This window comes from Schistocerca piceifrons, chromosome X (genome assembly GCF_021461385.2).
Source record: "Schistocerca piceifrons isolate TAMUIC-IGC-003096 chromosome X, iqSchPice1.1, whole genome shotgun sequence".
Classification (NCBI taxonomy): Eukaryota; Metazoa; Arthropoda; class Insecta; order Orthoptera; family Acrididae; genus Schistocerca; species Schistocerca piceifrons.
Genome location: NC_060149.1, coordinates 208,580,271 through 208,606,330, shown reverse-complemented (window position 1 = coordinate 208,606,330; position 26,060 = coordinate 208,580,271). Strand labels below are relative to the sequence as shown.

The window sequence follows — 26,060 nt, the reverse complement described above, 5'->3', positions numbered from 1 at the left end:
CTGAATAGGGGATCATGGAGGAATTTTATAAGGGGGGCTATGCTCCAGACTGAACGCTGAAAGGCATAATCAGTCTTAAATGATGATGATGATGATGATGATGATGATGTTCTTTCGAACAGGATCTCTTCCGTGTAGATGAACACCAGGCTCTTTACCGAAAGAACAGACACCCCTCCCATATATATATATATATATATATATATATATATATATATATAGTTAAGTCATAACGCCCCTTGTATCTCCCCAACCTTAATCGATACAAAAATGCCGTTTGGACAGTGAATTGCAGGGACAGGGGCTGCTTGGATATATCACATTTCATGTTTGTGCTATTTCTTTATTACAGAGATATGAGGCCCTCTTTGTCTTTTTTTAATGGAACCCTATGTTAAATTTTAGCGTAGCATGATGGGCTTAAAAAAGACGGTTTCAAGAAATGGTTGAAATGGCTCTGAGCACTATGGGACTTAACTTCTGAGGTCATCAGTCCCCTAGAACTTAGAACTACTTAAACTAACTAACCTAAGGACATCACAAACATCCATGCCCGAGGCAGGATTCGAGCCTGTGACTGTAGTGGTCGCGCGGTTCCAAACTGTAGCGCCTAGAACTGCTCGGCCACCACGGCCGGCAGACGGTTTCAAATATGTGTATATCATAATATTTAGGCGAATAGTTTATGAGACACTTATGTTCCCGCATCGTATTCGCCCTTCGAAGCGGCATTGTCCAATGCGACTTTTCCTATTGACCACTGAGGAACTTAACAGGGAAAGCGTTGTTTTCCTGCTTCTCGATAACGCCGCAAGATGACGCACGAGGTGGCTGGAGAGAAGGGTATAAATGTGCTGCAGGGGTCATGAGACATCGCATTTCCGTCACAGTTTCTTGGAGCAGACATGTACACCAACGAAGAAAAGTTAGATATGCTTCTAGTGTATTGTGAAAGCAGAAGAAATGCTGAAACTTCCTGGCAGATTAAAACTGTGTGCCGGACCGAGACTCGAACTCGGGACCTTTGCCTTTCGTGGGCAAGTGCTAGTCCTGCAAGGTTCGTAGGAGAGCTTCTGTAAAGTTTGGAAGGTAGGAGACGAGGTACTGGCGGAAGTAAAGCTGTGAGGACGGGGCGTGAGTCGTGCTTGGGTAGCTCAGATGGCAGAGCACTTACCCGTGAAAGGCAAAGGTCTCGAGTTCGAGTCTCGGTCGAACACACAGTTTTAATCTGCCAGGAAGTTTCATATCAGTGCACACTCCGCTGCAAAGTGAAAATCTCATTCTGGAGAAGAAATGCTGTTAGAGCAATAAAGCGGTATGGAGAGCTGCATCCTGATCGTGAGCATCCTACGCGCCAGCTTCTTGCACGTATTTGTAAGAAACTACTTGAATCGGGATCATTGAAAGCCATACAGAGGACAAGGCAGAAAACAGCAACTGGAGAGGTACATGAAGAGCCTTTGACGCACAACGACGCTGCTGTTTCGTCGCGAATTATCGCCACGGAATATGGTATAAGGAAGAGAAGTGTTCTACGCATATTGCACCAGCATAGATTTCACCCGTTTCACCTCTCATTACATCAAGCACTCTCCGGTGTGGATTTCGAACGACGTCAGAAATTTTGCCGGTTTGCTCTGCAGCGCCTACAAGATGATCCAACGTTTTTTCAACGGGTGCTTTTTACTGAAGAAGTAATGGTAATGTTAATTTGCATAACATGCATTACTGGTCAATAGAGAACCCTCACTGGCTTCGACAGGTACAGCATCAGCAACCGTGGAGTGTTAACGTATGGTGCAGCATCGTCGGAAATGTCATTGTGGGGCCGTACGTCATTCCAGGTATACTAAATGCAATAACTATGCGCAGTTCCTGAGAAACGTTGTGCCAATTTTGCTGGAAGGGGTACCACTAACTACGCGTCAGTGCATGTGGTTCCAACATGACGGCTGTCCTTCTCAGTCTGTCCGTGTGGCTACAGAGCTGTTAAATGAAAAGTTCCCGGATTGTTGGATAGGACGACGTGCTGAAGTGAAGTGGCCATTCCGGTCTCCTGGTTTGACCCCTCTTGATTTTTTCTGTGGGGAGCAATCAAACAAAGTGTATGCTCAAATACCAACTACGCCAGACGATATGAAGCAACGTACCATCGAAGCGTGCACTGATATCTCACGCGACACCCTCGCAGCCGTTCACAAATCATTCGAACGGCGACTAAAAATGTGCATTCCAGCAGAGGGGAAACATTTTGAGCACATGCTTCAGTAACGTTTTGTATGATGTACAGTATGTATTTTGCATCTTTGTGTGTATTTGCTTCGTATTATGATCAATAGTAAATATTTTCAAATAAAAGAAAATGGTTCAAATGGCTCTGAGCACTATGGGACTTAACATCTTAGGTCATCAGTCCCCTAGAACTTAGAACTAGTTAAACCTAACTAACCTAAGGACATCACACACATCAATGCCCGAGGCAGGATTCGAACCTTCGACCGTAGCAGTCGCGCGGTTCCGGACTGTGCGCCTAGAACCGCGAGACCACCGCGGCCGGCTTCAAATAAAAAACATATATATATATATATATATATATATATATATATATATATATATATATATATATATATATAGTGGTCGGCGAATCATAGCCGACTATCGGGCACATACTTTCGTACATTCACAATAATCACAACGTTTATATTGACCGAGATAATGAGGCAAGTACATGTTTTTTAAATGGGACACTATACTTTTTTTACCATCATTCGAACGCTCTGGAAAAGACGCGTATAGTGATGTAACGCATGTTGCTATTGTGATTGAAACTTCGCTTAAAACGCTTAAAAGACGCTGGGAAATATTTTACGATTGAAGGTCGAGGCGGTCGGAAGCGGCTACAGACTAAAAACTCCTCGTGCGACCCGCAGGCCGAGTTGCCGTGCTCTATGCAGCATGCACGGCCTACGCTACTACGCTACGTAGGTAAATCCTCTTCCGCCCTATTTCAAGCAAAGTTTGAATCACAATAGCAACATGCGTTACATCACTATACGCGTCTTTTCCAGAGCGTTCGAATGATGGTAAAAAAAGTATAGGGTCCTATTTAAAAAACATGTACTTGCCTCATTATCTCGGTCAATATAAACGTTGTGATTATTGTGCATGTACCAACGTATGTGCCCCATAGTCGGCTATGATTCGGCGAAAACAGCATGCCGATACGTGCAATCGCCCCCGGAATAAATGGGGTGTTACGTCTTACGCGACTCACTCTGTATATGGCGCGAGTAATGAGGGTAATGAACAAGGGGCACTACGTCTGAAGTGTGTGGATAAGTTGAAAATTTTGGTCTGACGGGAGGCGTACTAGTACAGCTTGCGCAGTTGCAATGGCCACTGTGCTCGGATGGTTCAGTGGTCAGAGCATCTGCCTAGTAACAGGAGACCCAGGTTCGAATCAAAAATGGTTCAAATGGCTCTGAGCACTATGGGACTTAACATCTGTCGTCATCAGTCCCCTAGAACTTAGAACTACTTAAACCTAACTAACTTAAGGACATCACACACATCCATGCCCGATGCAGGATTCGAACCTGCGACCGTAGCAGTCACGCGGTTCCGGACTGAGCGCCTAGAACCGCTAGACCACCGCGGCCGGCAGGTTCGAATCCTGATATGGCACAAACTTTCAACTTTCCCCATTGGTTTCAGTCAATGACCGCTCACAGTGAAGGTCTGTGATTTATTTGTGTATTAATAAAAGTTTGAGGTTGATGCCCGAGCGTCAAGAATTAGATGAAACGTGTCCAATCGTATTACCGTAAAGAACAAGATTCAGTAAGTTTCGAAGTAGGAAAACAGAGAAGAATAAGCCGGAAATTTAAGAAGAGTGCATATAAAAACTATGACAGAATATTCATGCTATGGCGACTTAATAGCACAGCTAAGGAGTCTGACATCTGAATAAAAAAAAATGTGGTATGTGTAGCTGCTCAACAAACCACTTGAAATAGAAATGAAAGACGGTGATGATGCAAAAAATACAACATTGGAAAACGCAACCTCCATTCTTGTGGATTCTGGCTTTATGAGTTTTCCAAATTTGTCGAGTCAGAGGATGTTAAACTGCATGTAATCTTTCACTATTAAAGTTCTGTAAGCAACTTCTTTTTTATAAAATAAAATAAAAATGGCGCATTGAAAGTTAATTAACCTTCAAATAATGGCTATGAATCTCCTTTAAATGTTTCTCAGTTTCTAGAATAATCAGTGAAATGCTTTGTTTTGAAATACCAAATAAACAGTTCACATTGGTATATAAGGAGCCGGTTACTAGGTTCAAATGGTTCTGAGCAGCATGGTACTTAACATCTGAGGTCATCAGTCCCCTAGAACTTAGAACTACTTAAACCTAACTAACCTAAGGACATCACACACATCCATGCCCGAAGCAGGATTCGAACCTGCAACCGTAGCGGTTGCGCGGTTCCAGACCGTAGCGCCTAGAACCGCTCGGCCACACCGGCCGGCTGTTACTAGGTACCTTATTGCTGCATTTTTCCAAGCAGAAAATTTAACATTCTCTATGCCCTCCTGAAATTTACAAACAAAACATTATCCATTAGTATTTTTCGTACCTCTTTTATGTAGATTATTTCTTTACCCTAAGTCGCTTTTGCGTTTTATTTTTCTGTCGCCTTATCACAATAAACGCAGCAAAAGCTCCCAAGTAAGAAAGGTGATCCATAGCAGACTGCTTGCGCGATTTGAACACAAGAACGCCCGCCATGCGTACATTCTTTTCACAAATTTTTGTTCATGCCCTCTCACTCCCGTGGGTCGGCGACTGCTCACGAGGAAAGAGGCATCCTGTGGACATACCTTTATATTAAACACCTCCCCCTTCCTCACTCCTCCTCCTCCTCCTCCTCCTCCTCCACCTCCACCGGCTACTGCCGGACGACCTTCGAAGATGTCTCCCGCAGATGGAGACGAAACGTCAGGTGAAAATTTTATACATCGACCACGGTCTCTCAGCCTAGAAGTTTCAACTGAAGACAACACCGGCCATGAAAGGCTACATTGTATGAACAACTGTATTTGTGTATGAAGATCCTTTTAACTCTGTTGCTTTGACTCTGGAATCGTCATACTATCAAGTCTTCCTCCCTTTGAAACACTGATTGTGATATTCATTCCTTGATCAATAAACTTTTGTGAACTTTGTTCACTGTTTTCTTTGTGTCGATCTGAGCGACACATCGGTCGTCATTAACCACAGTGGGTAGGTCTACTCTCCAGCAGTATGTGTACATAGACTGTATAACATTGCTTCAGTAGCTCATCTAAAGTATTACAGAGTGGTTTCACACAGAAGAACGAATGGATAATTCAGTTAACTAAACAAGTAAGTGGTTTCACTTGAAAAACAGAATGCACGGTTCAGCCGACAGGTAATTATATTCTGGTTTCACTTCAAAAGAAAGAATGAATAACTGAGTCAATATGTAAAACTACATCAGAATAGATCGAATGTTTTCGGTTGCTCCCACAGACTCATTTGATTAAAAAAATGAATAATTCAACCTATACGTACAAACTACAACCAAATTAATCAATTGTTTTCCACAAATCAACTGTATATTGTTTTCATTAAGTTGTTCCCACCACTACCTGACGCTGTCTTATGTCTCCACGTGTTGGTAGACTTTCCTCCTTCTTGCACAAGGAATAACACGATATTCTTGCGGACGAACAACCTTAAAATACAGATTCCTGTATGAGAAACCTGTTGGTTAATCTCTCCCTATGTTGTTGTTGTGGTCTTCAGACTGAAGGCTGGTTTAATGCAGCTGTCAACAGTGTTCTGTCCTGGGAAAGCCTCTACATCTCTGGATGACTACCGATTTTCATGCTTCGTTAACGCAAGTTGCAACTCTCTGCCGCTAGAGGGTTCCGAATTTTAGTGTGCAACATGTCGGTGTGTAACATAACTGTATCGGTGCTTGAGAACCAGTGTGTTGTAATCCCTCAGAAAAGTGAAAGCACAAATTTGAAGAGTTTGTCCACAAATGGAATACTCTCTCGTTCAGCATGACAATGCAAGACCCCACACGAGTACTGCGACATTTGCAAAAATCACTATCACTGGTCATCCTCCATACAGTCCCGACTTGGCCCCAATCAATTTTCATCTGTTCCCGAAACTTAAAGAACACCTTCGAGGATTTCTCTTTCATAGTGATGAAGAAGCGGTGCAAGTCGAGGTAAGGTTGTGGTTCCGTCAACAAAGTCAAACAATTTGCAGTGACGGTATCAACAAACTGATTTCTCAGCTGCCGAAAGGTGTTGTTGATATACCTCGATGGGGACAGCTGAATATGTATGCCCCGACCGGGACTCGAACCCGGGATCTCCTGCTTACATGGCTGGTGGTGGTGGTGGTTAGTGTTTAACGTCCCGTCGACAACGAGGTCATTAGAGACGGAGCGCAAGCTCGGGTTAGGGAAGGATTGGGAAGGAAATCGGCCGTGCCCTTTCAAAGGAACCATCTCGGCATTCGCCTGAAACGATTTAGGGAAATCACGGAAAACCTAAATCAGGATGGCCGGAGACGGGATTGAACCGTCGTCCTCCCGAATGCGAGTCCAGTGTGCTAACCACTGCGCCACCTCGCTCGGTTACATGGCTGACGCTCTACCCATCTGAGCCACGCTTCCCGTGAGACCCACATTACCAACTGTCCACAATGTACACACGTAGTGTACCTAATAGATATTTGCCCACCCACTCATTACTCGCGCACACTAAGGTGACGATTGCCGTAAGAGTTCGGGCAACCTGTGCGCATTCGCACAGACGAAGGTCAATGGCTGGGTAGCCTTTAACTATATATATGAAGGTAGTAACTGTTCTCGAAAGAACAGATACCATTGGTGACAGTGCAGCTTCTCTAGAATAAATGATAATTAATTGAAACCCTTAGCTGCCGACAGGTGTTGTTAATATACCTCGATGGGGACAGCTGAAAATGTGTGCCCCGACCGGGACTCGAACTCGCAATCTCCGGCTTACATGGCAGACGCGCTATCCATCCTTTTTTTTTTAATCTCATTTTGTTCGTTTTCGTTCGTTGCATCTGCTCGTGGTGGACGTCGCAAGACACCCGTTTCAGTTCGTCGTTGATCCATTAACTCAGTTTTTTTTTTTATTACAGAGGGCATCTAACCCTCTGACCGAACACGCTGAGTTACCGTGCCGGCATCTGAGCCACTGAAGACACAGATGAAATGCAGGGACTTATCCCTTGCACGCTTCCCGTGAGACCCACATTACCAACTGTCCACAATCTACATACGTAATGTACCTAATGTAGTTCGAGTCCCGGTCGGGGCACACATTTTCAGCTGTCCCCATCGAGGTATATCAACAACACTTGTCGGCAACTGAGGGTTTCAATTAATTATCATTTATTCTAGAGAAGCTGCACGGTCGTCCATGGTATCTGTTCTTTCGAGAACAGTTACTATCTCCATATAAACTGGTTTCTCGTTGGGAGAAAAATGTTTGTCGCCAGGGTGACTATGCTGAGAAATGAATACACTGACGGAAAAAAATCGCAACTCCAAGGAACAGTTGTGCGATATAAACGAAAGTCGGTAGGCGTATTTCTACATCTGAAAGATGACGTCTTCAAATTTCGTGTTAGTCGCATAAGAGTTGCGCTAGTAGCACCACTATGAGGATGCAAATCAAGTTTGCTTTAAATAAACGCTGTAACTGTCGTGAGCGTTAGTTAGTTTTTAGATTAGACGTGGTGAGTTGCCGTTAGGCAAGTGTGCCTTTATGGTGACAAAGACGCCATTGTCAACACCTCAGCGAGTTTGAACGAGGTCGTGTAATAGGGCTACGAGAAGCTGAATCTTCCTTCTACGAAACTGCAGAAAGACTTGGCAGGAATGTAACCACTGTACATAACTGAATGAGATTTTCACTCTGCAGCGGAGTGTACGCTGATATGAAACTTCCTGGCAGGTTAAAACTGTGTGCCGGACCGAGACTCGAACTCGGGACCTTTGCCTTTCACGGGCAAGTGCTCTACCATCTGAGCTACCCAAGCACGACTCACGCCCCGGCCTCACAGGTACTGACAAAAGCGAGGCTGTGAGGACGGGGCGTGAGTCGTACTTGGGCAGCTCAAATGGTAGAGCACTTGCTCGCGAAAGGCAAAGGTCCCGAGTTCGAGTCTCGCTCCTGCACACAGTTTTAATCTGCCAGGAAGTTTCACTGTACATAACTGCTGGCAGCGCTGGTCACGAGAATACCCGGTCGCAAGATGACCCGGCTCCTGACGACCGCGTGGCATTAACGAGAGGGAAGACCTTCGTGTTCGGCGTAAGGCTCTGGCGCATCGTACAGCATCTGCAGTAGCAGTTGGGACCACAGTAACACAACGAACTGTTACACATCGGTTATTTCAAGGACAGCTCAGAGACGAACGCCCTGTACCGCGCATTCCACTAACCTCAAACCAACCCCATTTGCGACTTGAGTCTTGTCAAGCGAGGGTTCATTGGAGGGCAGGGTGGAGATCTCTTGTGTTTTCTGATGAAAACTGGTTCTGCCTCGGTGCCAGTGTTGTTGATTAGGAGGAGGCCAATTTAGGGCCTACAGCCAGCATGTGTGTGTGCTAGACACAGTGGACACGCCTGGAGCGCTCTCGTGGTTATCCCACGCACCCTGACTGCAAATTTGTACTTAAGTCTGGTGATTCGACCCGTTGTGCTGCCATTCATGAACAGCATTCCAGGGGGAATTTTCCAACAGGATGACGCTCGCCCATATACCGCTGTTCTAATCCACCATGCTCTACAGAGTGTTGACATTTTGCCTTGCTCTGTTCGATCGCCAGATCAGCCTCCAGCGAGCACATATGAGACATCATCGGACAACTCCAGCGTTATTCACAACCAGCATTAACCGTCCCTGTACTGACTGATCAAGTGTAAAAGGCATGTAACTCCATCCCAAAAACTTACATCCGACACCTGTACATCACAGTGCATTCACGTCTGCATACTTTAGTTCACCATTCTGGCGGTTACACGGGTCACACAGGCAAACGATGGAAAAACATTTTGGCTGAAAATACCTTATTTTTATATTTTTATGGTGGGAAATCCAAATATGATACTTAAAAAGCTGTATCACCCACCCTTTCTTCACATTTTGCAGTTAAATTTGTTAAATTAAGCGATTTTTAAAGAATTTAACAGCTTTATATAGTTAAAATAATTTAAAAAGGAGGTGTAATGAATGCAGATGACGTTGGCAGCACTGCTGAAAAACATTTGGTGGCAAAAAAAGGTCTATTCTATTTTTATGTTTACAGATGGTGTTTTGTTTACTGTCAATCTAACCTCACTTTCCCGTTTCCTGTACATGTGCTCAGTACAATGTCTAATCATGGTTGTAAAAACCCTGCTGACAGTTTTTGTTATATTTGTGGTGAATTTGTGATTAAAAAACACCAAAGGAACATTACAGACTTTGTGAAATAGGTTTATCTATCATACTTTGGATGTAAACTTGGTGATCAAGATAAATCTTGTGCGCTGCATAAGGCATCTTATGTGTGTGTTGAAGATCTGAGAAAATGGTCCAGAAAGGAGAAAAAGGCTTTTAGATTTGCTGTTCCTGTGATATGGAGGGAGCCAAGAAATCTTTCTGAAGATTGCTACTTTTGCAGTGTTGATATTACTGGTCATATTTCGAAAAACAAGAAGGTGATAAGCTACCCTAACCTTCCGTCCTCCATCCGACCAGTAGGGCATGGTGTAAATTTGCCAGTTCCTGGACCACGAGACAATTTAAATTCTATTCCAACAGAAATATTTTCTGATCTACGATCTGATTTAGATGAACCAGATGATGATGAATTCCACTGAAATACAGAAAGTCTAGAGCCAAAATGGTTTACTCAGACCGAGCTTAACGATTTGGTTAAGGACCTGGACTTAACGAAAGAAAAAGCTGAATTGTATGACTCTAGATTAAAAGAAAAGAACTTACTGGCAGCTAGAACCAGCATATACATGTATAGAAAGAGAGAGCAACATTCCCTGTCTGATGAATGAGTTTGGTAGTGAATACAAAAAGGGAAGACTGGGGGCTATTTATTGATTAATCCAAAACTAGTTTAAAGGCTGTTTTATTACACAATGGTAACATGTATGCATCTATACCGGTTATACATTCTGTACATATGGAAGACAGCTATGAAAACCTGGAAATAGTGCTAAATAAAATAGGGTATTCTGCACATGGTTGGATGATATGTGGCGATTTAAAAGTAACATGCATGCTCCTTGGTCAGCAAGGTGGCTTTACCAAATTTCCATGTTTCTTGTGTGAATGGGACAGTAGGGCTAGGGATCAACACTGGTGCAGAAAGAACTGGCCTTTGAGGGAGTCTTTAAAACCTAGTGAGAAGAACATTCTACGCAAAAACCTTGTAGATCCAAAAAACGTACTCCTACCACCTCTACATATAAAGTTAGGGCTAATAAAACAGCTTGTAAAGGCTTTGCCTAAAGATGGACCATGTTTTAAGTATCTCTGCCATAAGTTTCCACACCTTTCAGAAGCTAAACTAAAAGAAAGCGTCTTTGTCGAACCTGAAATTAGAAAATTGATGTTTGATGTCAACTTTGAATCCACAATGACCTTCAATGAGAAAGAAACTTGTGTCTCATTCAAGCAAGTCTTTACAAAGTTCTTAGGACACGAAAGAGATCCAGAATATGTTTCTATTATAGCTACAATGTTAAAGAAGTTTAAAACTTTAGGATGTTTAATGAGCCTGAAAGTTCACTTTTTGAACAGTCACCTCATTATTTCCCGGACTATATGGGAGATGTTAGTGAGGATCAAGGACAGCATTTTCACCAGGACATTAAAGTGATGGAAAAACACTACCAAGGCCTCTGGAACACCAACATGATGGGGGCTATTGTTCGTCACTTCACCGAGAAGTTCAGCAAGCGACCCATCGTAGAAAAAGCTACACAAGTAGCTTCAAAGAAAAAAGAGAAAGAAAATTCAAACCAATTCTAGCTCACAGGTGAAACCTCTATTAACACATATCATTGTTTTAAGTAGCTTACTGTAAATACAAACTATCCGTATGTTGTAACAAAGAATTTCATTAATTTCCCCGTTTACCATATAGCATAGGATTTTTATACTGTATAATAAAAAGCATATAGCTCGAAAACTACAGGTGATACAAAAAACTAAGGCTAGATTTGGATTCAGCACATAAATATCTGTAAAGATCAGCTATCAAAGTAAAAAAAAAAAGTTTTTGAAAACAAATTTTTCGTTGGCTTGTAAACACCCTCGTCACGCTAGTTCATAGGCGAAGTACTGATGCTAAGCTGTGTTCGCATCGACCCTCTCTCCATAATCATGTTGTATGAATGGAGATGATGTTTTAACTACTGACACAATTGTTTTATGAATCTCCATTGCACGATGTAATTTTAGTGTATTTTACTTCTGATGAAGGTATATTTAGATATACTGAAACCGTGATCAAGAATTTTAGTAAATCTTTATCCTGCAACTGTTTTGGCTGTCACCATTTACCATGAAGAATTTCAACAGTTACTGTTTCAGCCATGTTTAAAATCTTGAGATGTTCAGAAGTGTCTGTATCATGTCTAGTGACTTCAGACGACTGTGGAATGTCATTGCACTACGAGTGACAGAGCAGTCACGCTTTATTCACTCACTACCTCTTGAGATGGCACAAACGTTGTTTATAGTTCACCTATGTCACTTCTTTTCTCTTTATGTTTCGTGAGGTTCGTGGCGAATCATAAACAATTTTTACCGCATGTGGAGTACAATGGCAAACAAATTTTATCGCTGTGTGGTTTGGGTGAGAACTCCGCTCAATAATCACATGTTCTGTAGACAGTCAAAGCAGGAGAGGAGATCAGCAGGAATTTGAGATGACAGTGGAGTTACAAGTGGGTGGTGTAGAGACACCGTCCTGTTGGAATCGTGGCAAACATTCCTTCATTTTGTGTACATTAATATTGATAGGGCTTGTAGAATATCATTATTGCTATTATTATTGTTAAATGTTAGTCACCTTAAAACATATATATTATAGTGAAATGCATAATTAATTTGTTAGCTTTACTGTCACTGTATTAATCACTTACTGAAGCAGGCCAATTTGGTTATAAATATGATCATTCTGGTTGATAAACGCGTAGGTCGTCTGTTGTTGCCTGAAAAAGAAAGCCAAAAGTTTAATTTCACTCGCAGAACAATTGCAGACTCCGTTTGAAAAATTAGTCTGTTTGTGGAATTAATTTCTAAAAGAATAATGACAAAATAAACTTACTATAACTTAATTATTAAAATATGTGGCTCATCTGCTGGGGTATGAGGATGAGTAACCATGTGTCATGTAGTAAGACATTTATATTCGATAATATATGATAGTGTTAAACACTTGATTTGTATTTTCCGTAACTATACCGGGTGTTACAAAAAGGTACGGCCAAACTTTCAGGAAACATTCCTCACACACAAATAAAGAAAAGATGTTATGTGGACATGTGTCCAGAAACGCTTAATTTCCATGTTAGAGCTCATTTTAGTTTCGTCAGTATGTACTGTACTTCCTCGATTCACCGCCAGTTGGCCCAATTGAAGTAAGGTAATGTTGACTTCGATGCTTGTGTTGACATGCGACTCATTGCTCCACAGTACTAGCATCAATCACATCAGTACGTAGCATCAACAGGTTAGTGTTCATCACGAACGTGGTTTTGCAGTCAGTGCAATGTTTACAAATGCGGAGTTGGCAGATGCCCATTTGATGTATGGATTAGGACGGGGCAATAGCCATGATGCGGTACGTTTGTATCGAGACAGATTTCCAGAACGAAGGTGTCCCGACAGGAAGACGTTCGAAGCATCTGATCGGCGTCTTAGGGAGCACGGAACATTCCAGCCTATGACTCGCGACTGGGGACGACCTAGAACGACGAGGACACTTACAATGGACGAGGCAATTCTTCGTGCAGTTGACGATAACCCTAATGTCAGCGTCAGAGAAGTTGCTGCTGGACAAGGTAACGTTGACCACGTCACTGTATGGAGAGTGCTACGGGAGAACCAGTTGTTTCCGTACCATGTACAGCGTGTGCAGGCACTATCAGCAGCTGATTGGCCTCCACGGTCACACTTCTGCGAATGGTTCATCCAACAATGTGTCAATCCTCATTTCAGTGCAAATGTTCTCTTTACGGATGAGGCTTCATTCCAACGTGATCAAATTGTAAATTTGCACAATCAACATGTGTGGGCTGACGAGAATCCGCACGCAATTGTGCAATCACGTCATCAACACAGATTTTCTGTGAACGTTTGGGCAGGCATTGTTGGTGATGTCTTGATTGGGCCCCATGTTCTTCCACCTACGCTCAATGGAGCACGTTATCATGATTTCATACGGGATACTCTACCTGTGCTGCTAGAACATGTGCCTTTACAAGTACGACACAACATGTGGTTCATGCACGATGGAGCTCCTGCACATTTCAGTCGAAGTGTTCGTACGCTTCTCAACAACAGATTCGGTGACCATGGATTGGTAGAGGCGGACCAATTCCATGGCCTCTACGCTCTCCTGACCTCAACGCTCTTGACTTTCATTTATGGGGGCATTTGAAAGCTCTTGTCTACGCAACCCCGGTACCAAATGTAGAGACTCTTCGTGCTCGTATTGTGGACGGCTGTGATACAATACGCCATTCTCCAGGGCTGCATCAGCGCATCAGGGATTCCATGCGACGGAGGGTGGCTGCATGTATCCTCGCTAACGGAGGACATTTTGAACATTTCCTGTAGCAAAATGTTTGAAGTCACACTGGTACGTTCTGTTGCTGTGTGTTTCCATTCCATGATTAATGTGATTTGAAGAGAAGTAATAAAATGAGCTCTAACATGGAAAGTAAGCGTTTCCAGACACATGACCACATAACATTTTCTTTCTTTGTGTGTGAGGAATGTTTCCTGAAAGTTTGGCCGTTCCTTTTTGTAACACCCTGTATAATTTTTTATATTTACACATCACCTTCTCTCAAACCATTTACGTTAAAGCAATGAAATTTTGTATGGAACTATTAAATATTATTATCTACATCTCCATTGAATTAAGATTTAGCTAAGGCAATAGCACATAATTTATAAAGAAAAAATCTCCAAATATTTTTATTTTGCCTATGGCTGAGGATGTCTGAGAATTATGCAAAGGGTGATAACAAAATTCTGTTCAGACCGATGTAAGATAATTTGTACAAAAAATTACCATTAGTGTGATAGATTTTTCAGAAAGGTGCATCAGCTTCATTAGTGTTCAAAAAATAATCCTTTTTACCGGACGATGTGATAGATAAACAACTACCAAACTTTTTATGTAGATGCACGAAATGTTTCTTAATACCTGTTCCAAAATTAGTTACATTATATTAGGAACTGTGGATGAATCAAAATTTTCTGGAAGCATAATTTTGGGTTTGTGATTATACAAAGAGAAAACAACTAGACTTTTGTATTTCTGGGGATCTGTTGTTCTCATATGCAGGATGAGGTTTCGGCTCATGTTGCTCAACTTCTTGATCATTAGCGCCCGTACAATTTCTTATTGAACGAGTGCGCTCAAATATTTTAAAGAGTTCCTTCCAGTGATTACCAGTACTGATAGTCTTTAGATGAAATAGTTCCCAATTACAAATCCGATATACAAGGAAAGTATTTATAACTTTATTTCAGATAAATGTGGCTAAAATACACACACACACACACACACACACACACACACACACACACACACACACACACAGACACAGACACACACACGCACCTACGTTTATAAACATTGTTTACGTCATGAGATAAAATTACTCTTAATTGCAAGCGATCAATGAAATGAAAGTACTTATTCCTGTTATTCAGGACTATGTGCATGGTTAACCACTGGTACTGAAAAGGAATTCAGCCAACCCCCGCGACATACGGTATTATAAATGTCCTAACGATTTGAGGAGGAGTCCTGGTGCCATGTAAAAGTTTAAAACTACTCCAGTTTTCATTTAAAATATAAGGCAAGTCTATAGATAATTGTAGGGATGTATTCTTGTTGGCATATAAAACACAATGAACTAAAATATGGCGTACCGAGAATGGTACGCCTTAAACATAGCATATTGATGGGTCGTTTCACTGAAGGGGAAAAAAAAGGATAGCTGTAGCTGTTAAGCTAAAGGATGAACGGAAGTCGTCGAAAAACCGAAAATACTTAACAGGACTTTTGACTGTGAACGATATACTTTTTATACTTATAGTAAAACTAGTGACGCTTAAAATATTGCTTCAAGGGATAATATTCTGCAAGGGAAAAATACCTGAGAGCTAATTAATGACTCTATATCCAAAATAGTGTTAACGCTGCTAGGAAAAGAAAGAAACTTTATTAAGTACTAATATTAAGACAATGCACAAGCATAGCACTGGGAAGACACGATGCAAGTGATGCAGGGCCAGCGGAAAGAGGAGGAAGTATAACAGTGTTCACACTCGGAGGTAAAGTGTTGAATTCACAATTACGGCCACTACGAGGCAATAAGACGTCGGTATGCAACAGCGACCAGACAGCCGAAGCCGTAATTAGCAGGGAAGGTAGCTGTAGAATGAAGGGTGTGACGAAACGTGCGGTGGAGACTTTGGAAACTATGGATCTGCAGTTACTAATAGTAGGGAAAGTGCCATGAAGCACGATATCCATTTCATAGGAAGTTAGTTTTTTAATGGTGGATTGGATATTCCTTTTGACAGTCTAGTAGGAAGTAGCTTCCTGAGGCAGCAAGAGGTTGTGATTAATTACGGAGAGAAGGCGATTAGACTACAGGATCGAAATATTCCGTTTCTCATAGTGTCAGAGACAGAATTACCGCTGTAAGTTTCTATGAAACGATGAGCTGAAAAGCAACAACAATTAAGGGGAAGTTAGACAAGCCGAAAAAACAATATATAATGAAAAGGTGCATGTTCTGAGGCAGTCCATGAGTCAGACTGCAAAGAGAGTGGAAATGAATGGGAATAGCAGATGACAGTGTGATTCTACAAATAAGAGGTTAAGTCCTGAACAAGAGAGAAATAAAACGAAACAGTATAGTCAAAGAATGGCGAAGGAAGAAGTAAGAGATGCAAACCAAAGGCAAATCGTGAGACGAAAAGCGATGAGTCATCTTCCAGGCAAAACAGCATGGCACAAGAAAAATATATTCTCAGTGTGTTCAATGTGAGTGAGGCTGGCTGTGATCTTTCCATAATAAAAGTATTTGGGAACTTGTAGAGAGAATGGCACCAATCTAAACTGTACAGGGAGCAATGAACGGTATGGGCAAGTAGAGAAATTGGGTTACCCAGCTCAGAGAAGCGATCCGGAACGATCATTTGTATAACGCGGAGCTATATGAATTAGAAACACTCTGTAGTACATATTGTGATGTATTTTATGTAAAAGGTGAAAAATTGTCATGTACAGAATATGCACTCTCAATACTGCCAGAGCACAAAGGAAAGGCAGAGAATGTATAGAATACCAAAGCACAAATAGCGGTGTTGCAGACAAATCGAGAAAATGGTTAACGAGTTGAAAATCAGAGTCCATATTGCTAGTGCCGAAATACAAGATACCAGAGAGTTAGTGAAATATAGATTCGCAACTGACTATAGAAAACTGAACGAAATTTAGGGCCGAGGGGGGGGGGGGTGTGACCTTTCTCACCCCTAAAATAAGTAACATATTGGACCAACTCGGGAACGCTAAGTATATCTCCACTTTAGATTAGGCCAGTGGGTACTGTCAGACAGAGAAAAGACAGCGTTTGGCGTAAATTATCAGCATTATGGGTACAGAAGTGTGCCACTGGAGTTAAAGAATGCACCAACTATATTTCAGAGACGAATTAATGATGCATTGGTAGAAATTCAAGGGAAAGAGTGTTTAGAGTATTTGAATAACACAGTATGCTACGGTAGTTCATTAAAGGAACAAAATGTAAAGCTTCAGGGTATATTGAATAGATCAATCGCACACAGGTCAGAGCTATAGCCAGATAAGTGTGAATTCCTTAGAGTGGAGGTAATATTCTAAGGACACAATACAACAGATTAAGGTGTACAGCGAGGTGAGCGTATTGTGGAAAAAGTGAAGAACTCTCCAGTTCCAAAATCCATCTACAGCTTGATGGGTGTCACTGACAGTTCATTCCAAAGTTCAATAATATTGCGAATCCATTACATAATTTGCTGAAGGCTGAACTGCCATATGTATGGGGAGAACAACAACCAGCAGTTTAAGAACTGTGAGAGAAATTAGTAAATTCTCCCATACTGAGCAGATTTTGAGAAATCATTTATAGTAGTGACGGGTGCCAGCAGAGAGGTGCTGGGGGGAGTTCTGTCTCAAGGGAAGCTACCCAAAGGTTTACCAGTCATCTGTGTTTCACAGTCATTGACTAAGGCTGCAAGGACTTATTCTGCAATTGAGTTAAAGTGATTAGCAATTGTGTAGAGCACAAAGCAGTTCAGGCTATAAGTCAATGGGAGACATTTCACCATAGCAGATCACAAGTGACCAACATGAATTTTCAGTGTCAAGGATCCATCGCCAAGGCTACTACAGGCTGAAACTAGAGGAATATTCTTATGGCACTGTGTATAAACGTGGAAAACTCAGTGCAAATGCCGATGCATAAAGCCAAATGCTGTATGGTGATGCAGAGAGTATAAATGAAAGTAAGGGACATATAAGAGTGGCTAGGAAAAAACAAAGAACAGGAGGAACAAACCGAGGAACTTATCATAGACGAAAGGGCCGAAATTATGAAGGAAATGCACGACAACCCGTTACGCTGACATCTAGTAATTACAAACGCAATCACGACAGTATTCGAGAAATGCAACACAGACATTGTAGATCGTTAGATATAACAAAAACCACAACCACTGCAATCGATACACCTTGACATTCCAAGATTACCTGAGCAAGTTCACAGTAGAGGTGCCGACCAAGTGGCAGAATGCCGAGTTAATGGCCCAGAAATTTGTGGAAGAAATTGTGTTATGATACAGAATTTGGTCAGTGCTAGAGACAGACCAGGGTCGAATTTTTTAAGTATTCTACGGGGTACGAAATTATCAAAAATTCAGAAGATGCAGACCACAACATTTCACCTGCAGACAAACTGGGCGCCCCAGAGAAGTTCTATGACACTGGTGGAATATTTCAGACACTTCATAAGAGAGGATCATAGTGATTGGAATCTGTGGGTACAACAGAGTATTTCTGTATTTAATATGCCATGTGGTAGCACTGGCCACACATCATTTGAGTTAATTCGTATAAATGCTTGTTATGCAATCCTATAGAAGTCAAAAGTATGTGCAGTGTAGTTCAGAAGAAATGTGTGAAGTAGAGCAAAGTATTCAAGTAAAATTACAAAAGTTCCTGTCTCAATGTGGTAATAAATCATTTTCGACTGATAGTAAAATACTGTATTGCAAACTTTGGGATGTAAAAGTACTTGCGGAGAAGTCATTTAATGTTCAGCAGCATGTGACAACAGAAAAATACAAACGTGGAATATACACTCCTGGAAATTGAAATAAGAACACCGTGAATTCATTGTCCCAGGAAGGGGAAACTTTATTGACACATTCCTGGGGTCAGATACATCACATGATCACACTGACAGAACCACAGGCACATAGACACAGGCAACAGAGCATGCACAATGTCGGCACTAGTACAGTGTATATCCACCTTTCGAAGCAATGCAGGCTGCTATTCTCCCATGGAGACGATCGTAGAGATGCTGGATGTAGTCCTGTGGAACGGCTTGCCATGCCATTTCCACCTGGCGCCTCAGTTGGACCAGCGTTCGTGCTGGACGTGCAAACCGCGTGAGACGACGCTTCATCCAGTCCCAAACATGCTCAATGGGGGACAGATCCGGAGATCTTGCTGGCCAGGGTAGTTGACTTACACCTTCTAGAGCACGTTGGGTGGCACGGGATACATGCGGACGTGCATTGTCCTATTGGAACAGCAAGTTCCTTTGCCGGTCTAGGAATGGTAGAACGATGGGTTCGATGACGGTTTGGATGTACCGTGCACTATTCAGTGTCCCCTCGACGATCACCAGTGGTGTACGGCCAGTGTAGGAGATCGCTCCCCACACCATGATGCCGGGTGTTGGCCCTGTGTGCCTCGGTCGTATGCAGTCCTGATTGTGGCGCTCACCTGCACGGCGCCAAACACGCATACGACCATCATTGGCACCAAGGCAGAAGCGACTCTCATCGCTGAAGACGACACGTCTCCATTCGTCCCTCCATTCACGCCTGTCGCGACACCACTGGAGGCGGGCTGCACGATGTTGGGGCGTGAGCGGAAGACGGCCTAACGGTGTGCGGGACCGTAGCCCAGCTTCATGGAGACGGTTGCGAATGGTCCTCGCCGATACCCCAGGAGCAACAGTGTCCCTAATTTGCTGGGAAGTGGCGGTGCGGTCCCCTACGGCACTGCGTAGGATCCTACGGTCTTGGCGTGCATCCGTGCGTCGCTGCGGTCCGGTCCCAGGTCGACGGGCACGTGCACCTTCCGCCGACCACTGGCGACAACATCGATGTACTGTGGAGACCTCACGCCCCACGTGTTGAGCAATTCGGCGGTACGTCCACCCGGCCTTCCGCATGCCCACTACACGCCCTCGCTCAAATTCCGTCAACTGCACATACGGTTCACGTCCCCGCTGTCGCGGCATGCTACCAGTGTTAAAGACTGCGATGGAGCTCCGTATGACACGGCAAACTGGCTGACACTGACGGCGGCGGTGCACAAATGCTGCGCAGCTAGCGCCATTCGACGGCCAACACCGCGGTTCCTGGTGTGTCCGCTGTGCCGTGCGTGTGATCATTGCTTGTACAGCCCTCTCGCAGTGTCCGGAGCAAGTATGGTGGGTCTGACACACCGGTGTCAATGTGTTCTTTTTTCCATTTCCAGGAGTGTAATATGCCCGTGGGGGCTCCAGCCATTCTTATTCACCATTCTGTGAAGAACTTTGTACAGCTTTCTTTTGTGCTGACATTCCCTTAAGTAAGATGAACTATTCAAAATTCTGTGAATTCTTATAAAAACACACAGCTAAACCTCTTCTTGATTCTTCCACATTAAGAAGACTACGACAGGCGAAGCTAAGAAAAAGGAATGCAACAAATCAGAAAAATTGCAAATAAAAAAAGAATAAGTATCTGTTGATGAAAGCTGAGACTATTGGAAGATATATTGCAATGTCATTGTGGGAACTTTTGGAAAAAGATGGTCCTGACGAAAAGTTTATTATAAATTGTTTGCCAGATCTGTAGGTGCCATATGGGAGCGACAACGTATGGTAGTACTTTTCACAGCGGATGCTGTACCCTATATGGACAAGCTGCTGACACTAAAAGTGATGTTAACAAATTATTTGGGTGTGTCAATACGTTATTTTTGAAAGCCTCTTCACGTGCTGAAGCACTTCAGTTGCTAGCTCTAGACATTTTCTTATCACCATCTCCCATGTTGACAGGAAGGAGCTCATAGACTGACCACTGAAATTATTTCTGGCAGAACTTCAACTTTGTAGAAAGCATCATTGATTCATTCGATAGCACTGGAGCCGTTTCAAGTGCGGTAGCCCACATATTAATGTCTAATGCTGAAATTTCAGGGAGCCTTTCGTACATAAAATCAAAATTTGGATATATTACTGCTGCCATAACTGCTTTGGAGCAAACAGAAATGTCACTTGTGAGTCAGACAAAACCAGTGGCAAAACTGAATAATTTAGAAGCTGTTTGGGGTAAAGCGGGGAAAAAAGCGTCAAAGAAAATGGAAAAAGTGTTAGAAAAAACGAAGGGTTTCATACACTGTATTCCACATGAATGATTTTCTTTCTTAATCAATTATATTTATAATTCAGTTGATACTGCCCATTTTAAATATGAACTTTTTGTGTCATCTGAAGTTGAAAGAATTGTTTCGAAATACAATGTTTTCTTGGCCGACAATAGGAAATCTTTTTTATTTGAAATCTTGTACATAGTATTAATTATATATTGGAATGCAGAGATCACAAACTGAAGTAACAATAAGGTTGTATAAAAAAAAGCATATCAAAGGTAACTGTGTTCTGGTAGTTAATAAAAATCACACCTTAACAGCAAAGTCCATAGTTTGCTTTGCTTGTGACGTGCTTTTATTCTTAAATAAATAAATCATTATCATAAACTGACTTACGAATTAACTTTACAACAGAAATTTTACCTCAGTTTAGTATTTTAAGGTGAATTTTTTCGTTAATAAGAATAATTTTGTTAATTTTGGTCATAACAGCATATTATGGTGATTTCTAGGTCGTAATAATTCTAGCCCTAATTATTATTAAATGACAAGAAAAGTCGAGGGGAGATAGTAGCATACGAAATTTTGACGTATGTGAATCTGAGAACGTCCGACAAGTAAGTCTATGGAGTGGACCGAGTGAGAAACAAGACTGTCCAACAGTGCAGAGAAAGATTAAGCCAATCAGATATCAAAAGAACTGAACGTAATCTTTTAAATAATGAAGTTGATAGTAACATAGCCACTTTAGAGTAAAACTCTGCGCTGAATCACGTGGTACATTGCATAGCGATTAACGAGCAAATATTAGAGAACGGTATGAATAAGCTGATACAATGCATTACATACTCACTAAAAACGAGGAATGCAGGAGTAAAGAGAACAGCCGCTTTCGTTACCATCAATAAAGAATTAAGCGCTAAGTACAGGCTGTTAGTACGTGCCATTGTGCATGCAAAGAAAGGGACTCTAGCACCACATATCATAAGTCGGATACAGATTGTAAAATATTTCAAGTTAATTCAAGATGATCTGAAGAATTTACAATTTCACATACATTTATAGAAATGATATGGATAATCTAAAAATCATGGATTTACATGTATTTGTGTCTGATAATGTATAAGAGTATGTCATTATCAATCCAGTAGTGGAGAATAAAGAGTTCAGTTTACGTAGAATGTTGCCACTCCCAACAGCAACTAAAGATGATGCGGGGAAATACATTTATATATAGCCAGAGAAAAGATATTTACCCTTAGATAATTCTAAGAAGTTGTATGCTAAACTCTCGACAGATCAATCGGAGTGGAAAGAGATTGGTAAGGGAACAAAGATATGTAAACAAATCTTTGTAATGTTGCTCATGTGTTACCAGGACGAGTGTGAAGTCAAATAATTATTGCAAAGCAAGGACATTCAAAAGAATTGCGCCAGTATGTTAATCACCGTAAAAAAGAGTCTGTGGACACATCCTAGTGATAACGAATGGCTACACATAAACCTGCAAGCGGAAAGTATGACCATTCTTGTGAGGAACAGGCTTCTGGGGATATTCTCCCACAAGTCGTGGGATTTGTAACGTTCCATACAAACTGCAAAGGTTATGGCTCACAGGTGTACATCCAGTCAAATAGAACAAAACAGACCAATGTCACTAGGAAGGACATTATCCCTAGTATTACAATGGAAATCGAATGTTGTGAAGAATTTGAGAAAAACTTAAACTTATCAGAGATACCTTTAGCATTACGATTAAGACATGTAATGACTGGGTTAGTCGATGTAAGTGTAGTAGGAAAAAGAATGGAGGATATCGAGAAGCTGATTGATAAACAGCAAAAGAAAATGAGCTGTGAAAGAGGAGTCTAGCACTATTCCATAGTCACATACATAGGCTTAATCTCAGTTATGGTAATAATTATAGATTGATGTCGTTCGCGTTGCCTATGTTGTAGATATATAAAGTTTTCTACAGACTATTTTGGTGGTGGAAGTTGTTGCCACTCAATACGACTGTGTAAAAGCTACTGTAGTTAATAGAGGGTGGTTATAAATGAATAGTGCGATTTTAAAAATTAATAACAAATCTATTTATTTCTTTATATGGGAAAACCTTACAACATCAGCAGCAGCAACTGTTCAAGTTTTTGATACGCTACTGTCTGTTCGCGTGTCATGCTTACTGCGCAGGTGTAGCACCTGTTTCCAAGATGACATCGTAACAGGGTTTTGAGGTGTCCAGATCTGTGGTTCCAGTCCAACGTGACTCTCATCTACGACTTATGAAAGATGCAGCACACAAGAATAACACAAGTACGTGGTACCGCCAGTTCGTGGAAACAGGATGCCTTTATAAGGAGAAGAGTCCTGGTCGATCTCGTGTGTCTGCTGCAGACCTCGAAAGAGTGCGCGAGGCGTTTCACCGAAGTCGTTGCAAGGGAGTTGTTCATGCCAAAGATTACGATGTGGAAGGAGTTGGGTAGGTAGCTATGTTTTAAACTGAACAATGTGGGATCAGGGCAGACCCTTACACTATCAGACGAAATGAAAAGGCGTGACTTTTGTGAAGAGCTGCGGTTAAAAACTGAGGACGCTGGTTTTGTAGAAAGACTCATCTTGTGCGATGAAGCTAGTTTCCATTTAAGCGGGGAAACGAGAAACCATATACGCTGATAGAGCATAAGCGCGACTCTTCTAAAGTGAACGTTTTCTGTGCGGTGTAGAGAGAGAAAGTTCACGGCTAATTTTTCTTCGAACAACAAACGGTGATGGGTAACTCATTTCGAGACATATTGGAAATATACTTTCTACCGCAGCTGAACACCAGTCGAGATAACGGTGCTCCGCCCAGTTTTCTCACGAGTGTACAAGCGCTTCTTAAGCGTGTTCTGCACCAACTCTGGATTGGACATGCTGCAACAGCAGACAACAATCTTCTCCTCTGGCCACCCCGTTCGCCGGACTTAACACCGTGCGATTTCTTTCTGTGGGAATTTGTGAAAGACCGGGTTTATGTACCGTCAATGCCCGTGTCACTTGAGGACGTGTGTGGTCGGATAAAGCATGCACGAAACACAAGGAACCGGATAGATACCTCAACGAAAAAAAAATGGGTTCGCATATAATGCAGGTTTTAATATTTATGATGATTTACTTAGCTGATTTACTCGCTGCTTCCTGGATACATGCTCCAGATGATCATGGGCCGCCTTGTGATCGAGTGCTGCACTGTGCCGTCCGGGCCGCATCTACGCTTCCTAACATCTACCCAAATAACATAACCACTTCGCAGCCGGAAGAAGAGTGCCAGCGAGGTGCGATAAGGAACTGCCCTAGTGTCCATTCCTTGCCGTCTCTGCTAAGTTGGCATAAACATCTAGTAGCCAGAAGTGCACCACCATCGGACACCGAAAAATATACCGTAAGGATTGCTACTCTGTCTGTCTTATTGTAAAGGCCTCACTATTTTCCAAACAGATTTTAGTATTTTAACGGCCTATGTCTACTTTCATATTTGATGAATAATAGATTTAAATATTATTGTAATAACTGTCATATTTCATGATTTTTACGGCTGAAGGTTGCTTTATTAGCGAACACTCACATCTAGCGCAAAGAATAGAAAAGGAAAAGTGTATGTACTTGGTTGTATGTATATTGTGGTGTCACCGCCAGACACCACACTTGTTAGGTGGTAGCCCTTAAATCGGCCGCGGTCCATTAGTACATGTCGGACCCGCGTGTCGCCACTGTCAGTGATAGCAGACCGAGCGCCACCACACGGCAGGTCTAGAGAGACGTACTGGCACTCGCCGCAGTTGTACAGCCGACGTTCATAGCAATGGTTCACTGACAAATACGCTCCCATTTGCCGAGACGATAGTTAGCATAGCCTTCAGCTACATTTGCTACGACCTAGCAAGGCGCCGTATTCAATTGATAATTAATATTATGAAGCATGTACCGTAACGAGAGATGTTCTACAATTGTGGATTAAAGTTAAGTATTACATCATCTACGTACTTTATTTACAATTCTCAAGATATTGTCCTGTTCCAGACCTCACGCCAGTCAGCGTGTAATTAAACGCGTGCATTTCGGCCTCCTCTAGAAAAACAGTGTTGACTCTTCTGCCAACACTACATATATAATTCCCTGATTTATGATTTTATGTTTAGTTGGTAACGCATGAACACCTGTTCATCAAATGCTGCCATTAGGTAAGAATTATATGCATGTTAATAGCACGTTACGAAGTTCACAAGTAGATTTTGTGGAAATAATGGCACTTGTTCTAGGTTTGAATTTAAGCTTTTCTGTACTCTATTGTAGTATCTCAAGATAAAATAAATAATGCCTTGCAACGAATAATAGTTAATATTTTATGCCTATTGAATATGGGGAGGAACAAGAACTGTCTCCTACTTGGCCGCAGCTTTGGTTAACACATTTCATTGTGTATTATCGAAACGAGTTGCAAGCAGTGCTAAAGTGCCAAAGGTAGCACTTAGGGACCGGGAGTTGCTTTTAAGGCCTGAGATACAGGTTCGTAGGGTTTACTCGTTGATTAGAAAATATATATATCCACTGTAAGACACCTCGCCCTGTAATGATAAGCTGTTGGGAAAATGAATTGTTTTTGTACTGAATCGGTTACTCAAGTGATTTCGGCCTTACTCACTTCCTACGAATCACAACTTCTCCTCTCCGTTGCAGAATGACCTGTACTAAGTATCCTAGGGGACTTTCTCCCTCACACTTCATTAAAGGTGATTAGTAGACCTAAGCGCACGGTAAAAATATTGTTGTCTCCCTTCAGTGCAGCTATAGCCTTGTGGGGTTCCTCTAAGTAATATCGCATAGTCACTGGCCGTGTCTTTACACAGGAAGGAGGTTTTACGCCTACAGGATAACTTGGTTGTCTAGAATGGATTTATGTTTTCTGACTGCAAGCTGAAAGTGACTTTTGAGCTTTCTTATTTTCGAGGCCCAGATTAAAAAATCTATTAGCCGTGCCCTC

General features: G+C 42.0%; 1 protein-coding gene across 1 annotated transcript in view; it reads right to left on the bottom strand.

The window, feature by feature from the left end:
* Positions 1-26,060, bottom strand: part of LOC124722252 (ras and EF-hand domain-containing protein homolog) — a 246,047-nt gene that overhangs the window by 120,776 nt on the left and 99,211 nt on the right. The window contains exon 5 of the mRNA XM_047247441.1: positions 12,237-12,305. Within this exon, the coding sequence (XP_047103397.1) occupies positions 12,237-12,305 (69 nt within the window). The remainder of the gene's footprint in view (positions 1-12,236; positions 12,306-26,060) is intronic.